General features: G+C 41.1%; 1 protein-coding gene across 3 annotated transcripts in view; it reads right to left on the reverse strand.

The window, feature by feature from the left end:
• Nucleotides 1-1,243: 1,243 nt before the first annotated feature.
• LOC143996840 (uncharacterized) overlaps nt 1,244-13,190 on the reverse strand; it is a 79,811-nt gene continuing 67,864 nt past the window's right edge. Inside the window, exons 6-7 of one of the 3 annotated variants that reach the window (XM_077492123.1) lie at nt 7,020-7,098; nt 1,244-2,060 (exon numbers count right to left, since the gene is read on the reverse strand). In XM_077492123.1, the coding sequence (XP_077348249.1) occupies nt 1,895-2,060; nt 7,020-7,098 (245 nt within the window). In that variant the 3' untranslated portion in view covers nt 1,244-1,894. Of the gene's footprint in view, nt 2,061-7,019; nt 7,144-13,190 lie in introns of all 3 variants that reach the window. The other 2 variants (XM_077492122.1, XM_077492124.1) reach the window with 2 other exon arrangements.

Below are 13,190 nucleotides of genomic sequence, written 5' to 3' on the forward strand. Positions count from 1 at the left end.
TTTAGCTGTCTTTAAGGATGTCATTCTGAGCACCACTTTAAGGGGGACATTCTTCCTATTGACCACTAATATAAGTAGCATTGTTCCTATTAAGCCCCAATTATTTGGTTTTAGTAAGAGTTCCTCGAGACATAAAAATTCTTTTTGGGGTACCTCTAGGGTTAAAAGGTTGAGAAAGCCTGTGCTAGACCATAGTTTAAGAAGGTAAACAAGCAATGTTTTAACCACTTGCCGACTACCTCACATAGGAGTGGGGCGGCAGAGTTGCTCTCCTGTGCTGGATAACGTATCTAATACTCTTCCAGGGAGAGAGCTTGTGTTTGCTGTGATTAGTCACAGCATAAGCTGATCACCAAGTCCCGGCCAATGATTGTCGGCCGGGACCCGATCGTTGGCGAAGAGGATAACAGAACAGAGCTCTGTGAATGTAAGCAACACAGAACTCTGTCCTGTCAGTGTAATGTCCCAGATTTTGTTTCCCCAGCAAAGCAGGGGATAAAAACCGGCACATCCCTTAGTAAAAACAGGACACAGTGAATGCATCAAGCACTGTTAGTCACATGGGTAAACCCTGGATCGCCCTAGATTTTAAACCCTTCCCAGCATCATTAGTATAGCCACAGTGTATATTTTTAGCACTGATCACCGTCTTAGAATCAATGGTTCCCACAAAATATCAAGTGTCAGTTAGCATCAGATTGTCTGCCATACCAATGCAGTCCCACTAATGCACTGATCACCGTCATTACTAGTATAAGAAATGAAAAGTAAATAAAAATTACAGTATATACACCATAGTTTGTAGATGCTGTAACATTTATGCAAACCAATATATGCTTATTGGGATTTTTTTTTTTTACCAAAAACATGTGGCAGAATACATATTAGCCTAAATTCATGAAGAAATTTGATTTTACTTTTTTTTTTTATTGGACACATTTTATAGCAGAAAGTAATAAAATATTGTTTGTTTTCTTTTTGTTTTCTTCTTTCATTTATAGCGTAACAAAATTGAAAACCCAGTGCTGATCAAATACCACCAAAATAAAGCTCTATTTATGTAAAAATATGTATATAAATTGAATTTGGGTACAGTGTTACATGACCGCACAATTGTCAGTTAAATGTATGCAGTGCCAAAAAAAAAAAAAAAATGGCCTGGTCATGAAGGGGGATAAATCTTCCAGAGGCAAAGTGGTTAAGGATGCAGTGACCAGGACATTTTGCGTTAAAAAAAAAAAAATACAATACAACCAAGAACATTTACTGTGATTGTTGGTCATACTACATTTACTGTGATTGCTGAACATACTACATTTAGCAATTTTTGAAAAGTACAAATAGGAAGACCAAGCAAGTTGACCCTTGGATGCAATCAAATGACAGAGAAAAATCTGCAAACAAATCTCTCTCTAGCTACCTGAGATAGCAGATGGTTGCTAATCCCCATGTTCATTCGCAAGATTACCAAAAGCACAAATTTTATTTCAGCCTTTAATTCAATATAACAAAATAGGAAACATTTGCATGTGCTGTATGTATCTTGATCCATCCCATAAGTATATTAAACCATTTTCAACAATTTATTGTCAAATTCTTGCATTGCTAAGAAATGCTGGAACTCTAAACGTGTACACAAATTAATTTAAATATAAAGATTTCTTTGCTTAGTTTCTAAAATTTTTAACAGTCAAGGCTTCAATAAGTTTTGTATATCAAGCTCGAACTGAGCAAAAGCAGCCGATATGCACGATTTTATCCTACAGGAAAAACAAGTAGACTCATTATACAGTGCTCCTCAATCCAGAGGACATATTTATAACCCTGTTGACTATAACATGATAAATTTCAAGTAAGTTCATGTAATGATCATTTGCTGGCCATATGTCATCTTCTAGGGAGCGGAGTCAGAAGGCTGTGAATTTTCATTAAGATGATGTTTCTTTGTGTGCTTATGAAGTAACTGCTTGTCCGGAGAAGAATACTGGCAAAAGCTACACTTGAACTTCTCCCTGGTATGGTGGCGACGTATGTGTAAGTCAAGACTTTTCTTCTGAATGCTGCAAAAGATAAATGGGTGTAACTATGCATAATTAAACATTTAAAATCAAAACAAGCTTGCCAAGTTTAAAAGAAACAAGTCAGATCTAAACGACAAAACAACGAAACTATGAATCCTGATTTTTTTTTTTTTTTTAGGCTTAAAGTAGAACTATAGACAAATCTTTTTTTTTTTTTTTTTTTTTTTAATGTTGGATAGAGTAAGGAAGGGTTATGATAGCCCCAATCAAATTTTGCTTCACCATCTGGGTCCCATTATGGAGATTTCCCTTCACTTCCTGTCACATACTCCAACAGGAAGGGAGAGGAAATCCCTGCAAAAAAGGGAATTCCTTGGGGACCCCTAGGTCGCCAAAAACTTGGAAGATTTCCCCTCTATTACTTTACTGGGGACAACCCAAAATTTGGGATTTTCTTTTACTTTCAATGATAATGGTAAACCGGACAAACAGAGAGGGTAAATCTCCCTAACGGGGGCACAGACAGCAATAAAACCTGACAGATGTTCTAAATCCCTCTCCACTCTATGTCGGGGCAAGCATATATGGTAAACATCTTTCAGTATCATATTTCCAGTGCCTACAGGTAAGCCTTATTATAGGCTTACCTGTAGGTAAAAGTGGCATGTAAGGGTTTACAACCACTCTGCGTTTTGATATGAAACCTAAATGTGAAGATGAGGCTGCTAACACAAAAAGTAGTAATGTAAAAATGTAAAACAATAGTGTAGTGACAATATGCTTAACAAGTAAACACAACTTGCAATGTTGACCATTATTTACGGTGATGGCAACCTAATGAGACTATCGCACACCTGCGAATGGGTGCACATATATTTATAAAATTAGAACAGACGTCAAGACCAGATGACCCCTTGAAAACGTTCCATTGGATGAAATGCGTAGGGCGGAGATTCTGGTGCTGACGTCACACCGCAGTGCGATCCCTGGTCGGCAGTGGCTTTCCGTGTGGAAAAACCATGTTGGATTTTATACCTTTTGTTAATAAACCTACTACACTATGGGAAACTTCTTTGGGCTATTGGTGAGCTTTATTTATCCCAAGCTAGAGCACATCTGGAGGTGTCATTGGAAGTGAGTTGCTGCACTGCTTCCTGCGGGATTTCCATTTATAATAAGGCGCACATACTGTTGTAATGGTAGCCATTTGCTCTGGTGAGTTTTCAATTCACTTGATGTTAGTGACTGGTCACATGAGCACCGTTTGGGAAGTATCTTCACGATTAATGGTGTTGCTGGATCGTGTCTATTTTGCACTTTACCATATACACTGTGGGACTTTATGATTTTCTTGTCACGTTCAGACTTTTATATAATTCAGTTTTTATCTTTTGCATTATTAGATTTTATGCTTAATTATATGGTGAACATTGCACCTTGTATCTACTTATTACGCATATTGGCGCTACACTATTGTTTTACATATTTAAAGTACAACTAAAAGGTAAAACCTTTTTGTATAGAGAGATTAGAACACCTGTCAGTTTTTATTGCTGACTGTGTCCCCGTTAAGGAGATTCACCCTCTATGTTTGTCATCATTAAAAGTGAAAGTAAAAACAAAATCCCAAATTTTGGGTTGTCCCCAAAAAAGTAAGATGGGAAATCTTCCCAATAAGGAAGGTGACCTCCCTCCTCCCTCCAAGAGATTCCCTTCATTTGCAGGGATTTCCTCACACTTCCCGTTTTGGTTATAAGACAGGAAGTAAAGGAATATCTCCCCTAGGCCCCTTTCACACCTGCGGACCGCTCAGGTCCGCCTGTCAGTTTTTCGAGGCGGACCTGAACGGATGCTCCATGTACCTCTATGGAGCGACAGATGGCAGCGGTAACATGTCCGCTGACATCCGATCCACTAAATCCAGACAGATGAAAACCCTATTTTCCATCTACTTAGCGGTCCATTTTCATCCGATCTCCCCATAGAGAGCGGAGACCTGACAGGTCCGTCCCTGCACAGTGAGCATGGATGGACCTGTCATCCGCCGGCTCAGTGGGGATAAGCGGATAGATCCCTGCTGAGCAAGCGGAGTCCGTGAAAACAGATCCGCATGTGTGAAAGGGGCCTAATGGGACACAGGTGGCAAAAACAAATCTTACAGGGTTTATAATCCTCTCTTATTCTATCCAAAAAAGTTTTGCCTACAGTTCTACTTGAACTTTTACCAAGGTTTCAAAATAGTTAAACCCATATCTCAGGGCTGGTACTGCATGCACCCAACAGTATTAATAAGCTATAGGGTGCAAAACTAGGCACACAAAAGATTTCTTTTGGCTTCTTCAAAACTCTGAATACTTGGGTCCTTTATACCTGCAGGTTTATGTGCAAAAATGAAAAACTGCAATTCAATGTACAGAATCAGGCAACAAGTAAACAAAACTTGAACACCGCAATCTGCTGCAGTTTATCATTTAATTACAGGTCTCCACCGCACTCATCACACTGTGGCTGAGCAGTGAAAGGAGAAGCAGCACAATGATGAAATCATCTCACTGTTACTCTGCTCTCAACCTATAAGCATGCTTGCAGCACACTTGACTGGATTCATCTTCTGCTTCCACCTCCCATTCTCTGAGCACTGCTGTACAAACTGTAGAAGGGACTGATACCAAGTAAAATGTAGGGACTTACACCCATTACAATTATTAAAACAACAACATTTAGTAATACATTTATAAGTTTAAAGCTGCATTCAGTTGTCTTTTAGATCTGTCTGAAATTCACCAACAAAAGGGCTTATTTTACTAGCACTGACACCAATGAGAGGGCTTATTTTACTAGCACTGACAACAGTGATGGGACTTATTTTACTCCCAGTGACACCAACAGTGGGACTTACTCATAGGTGTGAGCAGCCTATTGCATTGTGTGCACCCCAAAGCTCAAATACGCATGACTTTCTCTGCAGCCTCAGCTGCACTGGACAGTGTATGAATGGGAAGTGCTCCGTGCCGAGCGACTTCTTGCTCATTCACAAACTGAAGCATAGTAAACACTTAGTAGGTAAAACACTTAACTATGCTTCAGCTATGAATGAAAACAATAAGTGTGTTCACTATGTTCATTTAGAGAAGGAAGGGGTTGGTATGCTCACCATCCTGAAACATCCCCCGCACCAGCCGGGGGGAGAGGAGGGAAGCCAGCAGCACTGCGGGGGTGCAACACAGGGTGAAGTGCGGGTAGTAGGAGAATTTTTTTTGCAGGGACCTTTTTCCATTTTCTGAAGTCTACAGCAGCCAATTCAAACGAAGGTGGTTTCTATGCTCATGCAAACATGAGCTGCAGCAAACAAATAGGTGTAAACCCAGTGCAACTGGTTTGCATCTGTATGGCTCACTTCTTTTAACAAAAACTTTTAATGTTTTTAGGCTCCCTTTCTCTATAAACTGTTAATTATGATCAGTGGAAATAAGGCCACTAAATGAGTTGCAGGAAAAGTTTTACAAACATGGACTGTAGAACTGTAGAAACATAGGTCTGAACACAGTAGCAAGGGCATTTCATATGCACAGCCCTCTTCAGATCACCCAACAGATTTTCAATCAGATTCAGGTCTAGGCTCTGGCTGGGCTATTCCAAAACCTTAAATTTTCTTCTGGTGAAGCCATTCCTTTGTTGATTTGGATGTATGCTTTGGGTCTTCATCATGCTGAAAAAGATAACAGTGTTCAGCTTTCTAGCAGAAGCCTGAAGGTTTTGTGCCAAAATTGACTGGTAATTGGAACTGTTCATAATTTCCTCTACCTAGGCCCCTGTTCCAGCTGAAGAAAAACAGCGCCAAGCATGATGCTGCCACCACCATGCTTCACTGTGGGTATAGTTTTCTTTCGGTGAAGTGCAGTGTTGTTTTTGCGCTAAACATATCTTTTGAAATTATGGCCAAAAAAGTTCAACCTTGGTTTCATCAGACCATAAGACATTTTCCCACATGCTTTTGGGAGACTTCAGGTGTGTTTTGCAAAATTTAGCCAGGCTTGGATATTTTTCTTTGTAAGAAAAGGCTTCTGTCTTGCCACTCTACCCCATAGCCCAGACATATGAAGAATACGGGAGATTATCACATGTACCACACAGCCAGTACTTGCCAGATATTCCTGCAACTTTAACGTTGCTGTAGGCCTTTTTGCAGCCTCTCCGACCAGTTTTCTTCTCGTCTTTTCCACAATTTTGGAGGGATGTTCAATTGTTAATGTCAATGTTGTGCCATCATTTCTCCAAATGATTATGACGGTCTTCACTGGGTTGCATATCTAATGTCTTGGAAAAAAAAAATTGTACCCTTCTCCTGACTGATACCTTTTAACAATGAGATCCCTCTGATGCTTAGGAAGCTCTTTGCGGACCATGACTTTTGCTGTAGGATGCGACCAAGAAAATGTCAGGAAAAACCTACTAGAACAGCTGAACTTTATTTGGGGTTAATCAGAGGTCTTTTAAATGATGGAAGGTGTGTACTGACTCCTATTTAACATGAGTTTGAATGTGATTGCTGAATTCTGAACATTCGTACAGTTTATTGGTCACATTAAAAGGTGGAAAAAGTTCTGAAATTATTTATATTTGTCTCAATTTTTACATCCCAGAAACCTGACATTTTAACAGGGGAGTGTAGACTTATTTTCACTGTATGTGCTATTTCTTATCTTGGCAGTCATCAGAGTTGGAGATGGGACAGATCAGAATCATCAAGAGACTCTCATTAAGAAACACACTGAATACTTTGCAAGAAGTGCAACGAATTACATAAAACTAAACAGTAAAATAAGTGAACCTTTTAAATTTTGTCACATATATGGATGGCACTAGTAGTTCACTGATTGCTTTTTTCTTTTGTCCAGCGTTTCTCATTAAAAGGGCTGTGATGGTAATAGATTTTACATTGACCACAGGGAAAGGATAGATGAAGACAAATAAAAAAAAAAAAAGAAAATCACGCACCAGCTATAAGAACAGTGTGGGCACTTGTAAGGCTTCTCGTGTGTGTGAGTCCTGATGTGTCTACGCAGAGAACTGCAATCTATAGAGGCATAAGTACATAACTCACATTTAAAAGGCTTTTCACCTACAAGAAAAACAAAACAAATTAAGCAACATATAAGTTCACATGTGCTTCTCAAAAGTAGCTAGTCATCCATAAATCTAGTTTAGCAGAGTTGCAGAAGCATTGATTTCTTGTAAAATACTATTTAACTAAAGATTTGTTAAGTAAAAGTTCAAACCATCTGAAAATATGCTCATATTAAACAGCGGTAGGAAATTATTACGTCATGGTGCATAGCTTACAGCTGCCAACGTTTGGAGAGAAACCCACAGACATACTTGCTTTGCAGAAAATAAAATTCTATAACACAAAAACTAAGCAGCAAGCAATGTGTTGGGTTTCTAAAAACTTAAGTTAAAGTGTTACTAATTCCAGGATCATGTATTCACTATATCTGGATTTCCACGGTACACAGAATATGGAAATGCAAGAGATTTAGTATATATAAACTGACAAATACCTTTTCTCATCATTATATAGCAGTCTTGTGACTTCAATCAGTGTCTAGTTAAAGCTTGTAGGAGGAGTTTTAATTTTCCCCCCGATTGTCCTATGACAGTGATGGCGAACCTTGACACCCCAGACGTTTTGGAACTGCATTTCCCGTGATGCTCAACTACACTGCAGAGTGCATGAGCATCATGGGAAATGTAGTTCCAAAACATCTGGGGTGCCAGGGTTTGCCATCACTGTCCTATGAGGATGCAGGACCTGACCCCCCACTAGCTGTGAATGGAAGACTGAACTACAAGATGCTGCTGTTGGCTTGTAGTTTTCAATGAACTACCACAATGCTGTGGTAGTTCATTCTCTCTTCCTGTCAGATTGTATCTGCTTGCCCAGATACACTGACAGATCTGCTGATTGCTGGTGCAATGCTTCAGCGGCACCAGAAATAAAAAATATTATATTTTGCCTGCAAAAAAAATGTACAGTCATTATTAAAAGGTGAACTTATCCTTTAATGTCAACATTTTAGTAAAACATATTGTACACATTTATTGTGATTTGACAATCATGTCAAAACAATAGTACAGCAAATAGTGTGTTTAACCTTCTAAGTCCGAATCTGTAGCCCAAGGGCCATATGGGCCTCTTTGGTATGCGTCGGGGACCCTTGTACCCAGCTTTCTAGGGTGGAAGTGGGAGCATTGCTTTGTAAAGGGGTCATAGCAGTGATCTATCTCTTCTAGCCTCATGTGACAGCTCCTCAATTTTTTGAAGCATGTATCCAGCCTTCAAGCACACCCATAGCATGTCCCTGGTCTCTGACCATCATTTCCTCTAGTATTGCTGTAGTCTCTGACATTTCTCTCTAGCAACAGAGAAAATTATGAACATTGATGTCAGGGGCTGCAGTTGAGGCCCCCTAGACCTCATAAGTTGACAACTACTGGTTTAATCAGTCATTTATAGTTACATAGTTAATCTGATTGAAATAAGACAAAAGTCCATCTAATTTAACCAGCAAAAGAAAAAAATAATCTATTTTCTATATAAAGAAATATATAAACACACACACACACACACAAACATGCACATTACACTTTGCTATAATGTAAAGTAGTAAGTGTACAGCTTGCATAACAGTGTAAATTTGCTGTTCTCGCAAAATACCTCAACACACAGCCATTAATGTCTAAACCACTGGCAACAAAAATGAGTACACCCCTAAGTGAAAATGTCCAAACTGGGCCCAAAGTGTCAATATTTTGTGTGGCCACACTTATTTTTCAGCACCGCCTTAACCCTCTTGGACATTGAGTTCACCAGAACTTCACAGGTTGCCACCGGAGTCCTCTTCCACTCCTCCATGATGACATCACAGAGATGGTGGATGTTAGAGACCTTGTGCTCCTCCATGCTTGGTCAGTCCATCACCTTTACCCTCAGCTTCTTTAGCAAGGTAGCGGTTGTCTTGGAGGTGTGTTTGGGGTTGTTATGTTGGAATACTGCCCTTCGGTCCAATCTCCGAAGGGAGGGGATCATGCTCTGCTTCAGTATGTCACAGTACATGTTGGCATTCATGGTTCCCTCAATGAACTGTAGCTCCCCAGTGCTGGCAGCGCTCATGCAGCCTCAGACCATGACACTCCAGCCACCATGCTTGACTGTAGGCAAGACACACTTGTCTTTGTACTCCTCACCTGTTTGCTGCCACATACGCCCGACACCATCTGAACAAAAGAAGTTTATCTTGGTCTCATCAAACCACAGGACATGATTCCAGTACTCCATGTCCTTAGTCTGCAGCAAACTGTTTGCGGGATTTCTTGTGCATCATCTTTAGAAGAGGCTTCCTTCTGGGATGACAACCATGCAGACCAATTTGATTCAGCATGCAGCGCATGGTCTGAGCACTGACAGGTTGAGCCCTCACCCCCTCAACCTCTGCAGCAATGCTGGCAGCAATCATATGTCTATTTCCCAAAGACAACTTCTGGATAAGAAGCCGAGCACATGCACTCAAACTTCTTTGGTCGACCATGGTGAGGCCTGTTCTGAGTGGAACCTGTCCTGTTAAACCGCTGTATGGTCTTTCCCACCGTGCTGCAGCTCAGTTTCAGGGTCTTGCTAATCTTCTTATACCCTAGGCCTTCTTTATGTAAAGCAACAATTCTTTTTTTCAGATCTTCAGAGTTCTTTGCCATTAGGTGCCATGTTGAACTTCCAGTGACCGGTATAAGAGTGAGAGCAATAACACCAAATTTCAACACACCTCCTCCCCATTCACACCTGAGACCTTATAAAACTGAGTCACATGACATTGGTGAGGGAAAATGGCTAATTGGGCCCAATTTGGAAATTTTCACTTAGGGGTGAACTCACTTTTCTTGCCAGCAGTTTAGACATTAATGGTTGTGTGTAGAGGTCGACCAATATATCGACCAATATTTGGCCTTTAAGAAATTGGCATCGGCCGATTTTTGTTCAAAATCGTCCGATTACCTCCCTTCCCCACACTCCAATGACAGTTTCGCACACTGAGAGTCTCGGTGATCAGTGTGTGAAACGGATTTGCAACTGAATGCAGAGAGAGGAGCTGTCAGAATTCAGGGTGATGTCGGGGGTGGGTGGGACCCGGGTGGGTGGGACCCAGATATCAAACACCAGCCAATGCGATGGGATCTGGGCGGGCCGTTACGTGTATGTGGCCCCACCCACTTTCTTAAGCAGCCCAATCATTGGCTGGTGTTTGATGGCTGCAGAGCCCTGCCCACCCCGACATCACGCTGAATTCTGACAGCTGGTCTCTGCATTCAGTTACATATTGTGTAATAAAAAATATATAATAATAAAATCGGCTCAGTGTGAAATCTGCCTGTTCCTGCCAGTCCCAATCAGTGCCACCTGTCAGTGCCAACCAGTGGCACCTTCCAGTGCTAACCAATTCCAGTGAAAATCACTGGCAACCTGTGCCACCTGCCAAAAAAAGGAAAAAAAAAAATCGGCTTAAAATATTGGCCACAAAAATCGGCTTCATATATATCCGCCAGCCCGATTTGTAAATATTGGCATCGGCATGAGAAAAACCTATATCGGTCGACCTCTAGTTGTGTGCTGAGGTATTTTGAGGGGACAGCAAATTGACACTGTTATACAAAGCTATACACTCACTACTTACATTGTAGCAAAGTGTAATGTGCTTGATCTATACTGATATGGAGTGGGTAATGTGTTAGGAAGGATACCATATCGTTTGATGGAAATGAAAATTATCAACCCGCAGAGGGCTGAATTCAAAGAAACCTCGAAAATCAAAGTGAAAAATTGATGCAGCAGGCTAGTCCATTTTGTGGAAATTTCATTGCTGCAACTCAAAATGGTACTCAGTAGTTTATACAGCCCCCACGTGCTTGAATGCATGCCTGACAACATCAGGACATGCTCCTAATGAGACGACGGATGGTGTCCTGGGGTATTTCCCCCTAGATCTGGACCAGAGCATCACTGAGCTCCTGAACAGACTGAAGTGCAACCTGGCGACATCGGATGGACTGAAACAATGTCCCAGAGGTGTTCTATTGGGTTTAGATCAGGTGCACCTTGGAGCCATTCAATGGTATCAATTCCTTCATCCTCCAAGAACTGGCTGCATACTCTCGTCACATGAGGCCGGGCATTATTGTGCACCAAGTGAAAAGCCGGACCCCCTGCTCAAGTGTAGGGTCTTTCAATGGGTCCTAGGATTTCAAACCCAATACTTACTAGCAGTTAGGGTGTCATTGTCTAGCCTGTAGAGGTCCATGCTCCCCTCCATTGATATGCCTCCCCAGACCATCACTGACCCACCACCAAACCAGTCATGCTGAACGATTTTACTGGCAGCATAACGTTCTCCACACCCTTTCATGTCTGTCAAATGTGCTCAGGGTGAACCTGCACTCATCTGTGAAAAGCACAGGGCGCCAGTGGCGGATCTGCCAATTCTGGTCTTCAATGGCAAATGCCAATCGAACTCCATGATGGCGGGCAGTGAGCACAGGGCCCACTAAAGAACGTCGGGCCCTCAGGCCACCCTCAAGAAGTCTTTTCCTGATTGTTTGTCAAAAGACATTCACAACAGTGAAGTGTGGCGTGCATTTGTATTCACCCCCCTTTACTCTGATACCCCTAACTAAAATCTAGTGGAACCAGTTGCCTTCAGAAGTCACCTAATTAGTAAATAGAGTACACCTGTGTGTAATTTAATCTCAGTATAAATACAGCTGCTCTGTGAAGCCCTCAGAGGTTTGTTAGAGAACCTTCGTGAACAAACAGCATCATGACGGCCAAGGAACACATCAAATGGATCAGGGACAAAAGTTGTGGACAAATTTAAAGCAGGGTTAGGTTATAATAAAAATAAAATGCATCTTTTTGGGCTAAAAGTAAAGTGCTATGTGTTGCAGAAATATAACACAGCACATCACCCTGAACACACCATCCCCACCGTGAAACATAATGGTGGCAGCATCATGTTGTGGGGGTGCTTTTCTTCAGCAAGGAATGGGAAGCTGGTCAGATGGGAAGATGGATGGAGCTAAATACAGGGCAACGTTAGAAGAAAACCTGTTATGCCACGTACACACGATCAGAATTCCGGTCAGAAAAAGACCGATGAGAGCTTTTCATCGGAAAATGCGACCATGTGTATGCTTCATCGGAATTTAGCTGTCCGAATTTCCGCCAGCCAAAAATTGATAGCACGTTCTCAATTTTCCCGATGGAAAAACTTTCTATCGGTAATTCCGATCGTGTGTATGCAATTCCAACACGCCAAAAACCATGCATGCTCAGATTCAACTATGAGACAGAAGCTATTGGCTACTGGCTATTGAACTTCCTTTTTCTAGTCACGTCGTACGTCACCACGTTATAAATGATTGGAATTTGATGTGACCGTGTGTAGGCAAGACAGCTTGAGCCGAATTCCGTCGGAATTCTGTCTGGAAAATCATCAGAGCTTTTTCCGACGAGAATTCCGATCATGTGTACGCGGCATTAGAGTATGCAAAAGGCTTGAGACTGGGGTGGAGGTTCACCTTCCAGCAGGACCACGACCCAAAAGATAAAACCTGAGCTAAAATTGAATGGTTTATTAAAAAGCATAGTCATGTGTTAGAATGGCCCAATCAAAGTCCAGACCTAAAAATTTGATTGAGAATTTGTGGCAAGACTTGAAAATTTCTGTTTTCAGATGCTCTCCATCCAATGTGCCAGAGCTTGAGCTATTTTTCAAAGAATGGGCAAACATTTCAACTCTTAAGATGTGCAAAGCTGCTACATAGACACATATCCAAAAAGAATCGCAGTAAAAGGTGATTCTACAAACTTTTTGACTTGGGGGGGGGGGGGGGTGAATACAAATGCACTCTGCACTTTTCACATATTTGTAAAACATTTTGAAAACCATAAAACCATTTATCATTTTCTTTACACTTCACAATTATGTGCTATTTTGTGTGTTGGTCTATCGCATAAAATCCCAATAAAATACATTTACATTTTTGGCTTTAACATGACAAAATGTGGAAACTTGCAAGGGGTTTGAATACTTTTTCAAAGCACTATACATACAAACAATA

The sequence above is a fragment of the Lithobates pipiens genome, unplaced genomic scaffold (assembly GCF_037356315.1).
Source record: "Lithobates pipiens isolate NorthernLeopardFrog02 unplaced genomic scaffold, aLitPip1_a1.2 Scaffold_19, whole genome shotgun sequence".
Classification (NCBI taxonomy): Eukaryota; Metazoa; Chordata; class Amphibia; order Anura; family Ranidae; genus Lithobates; species Lithobates pipiens.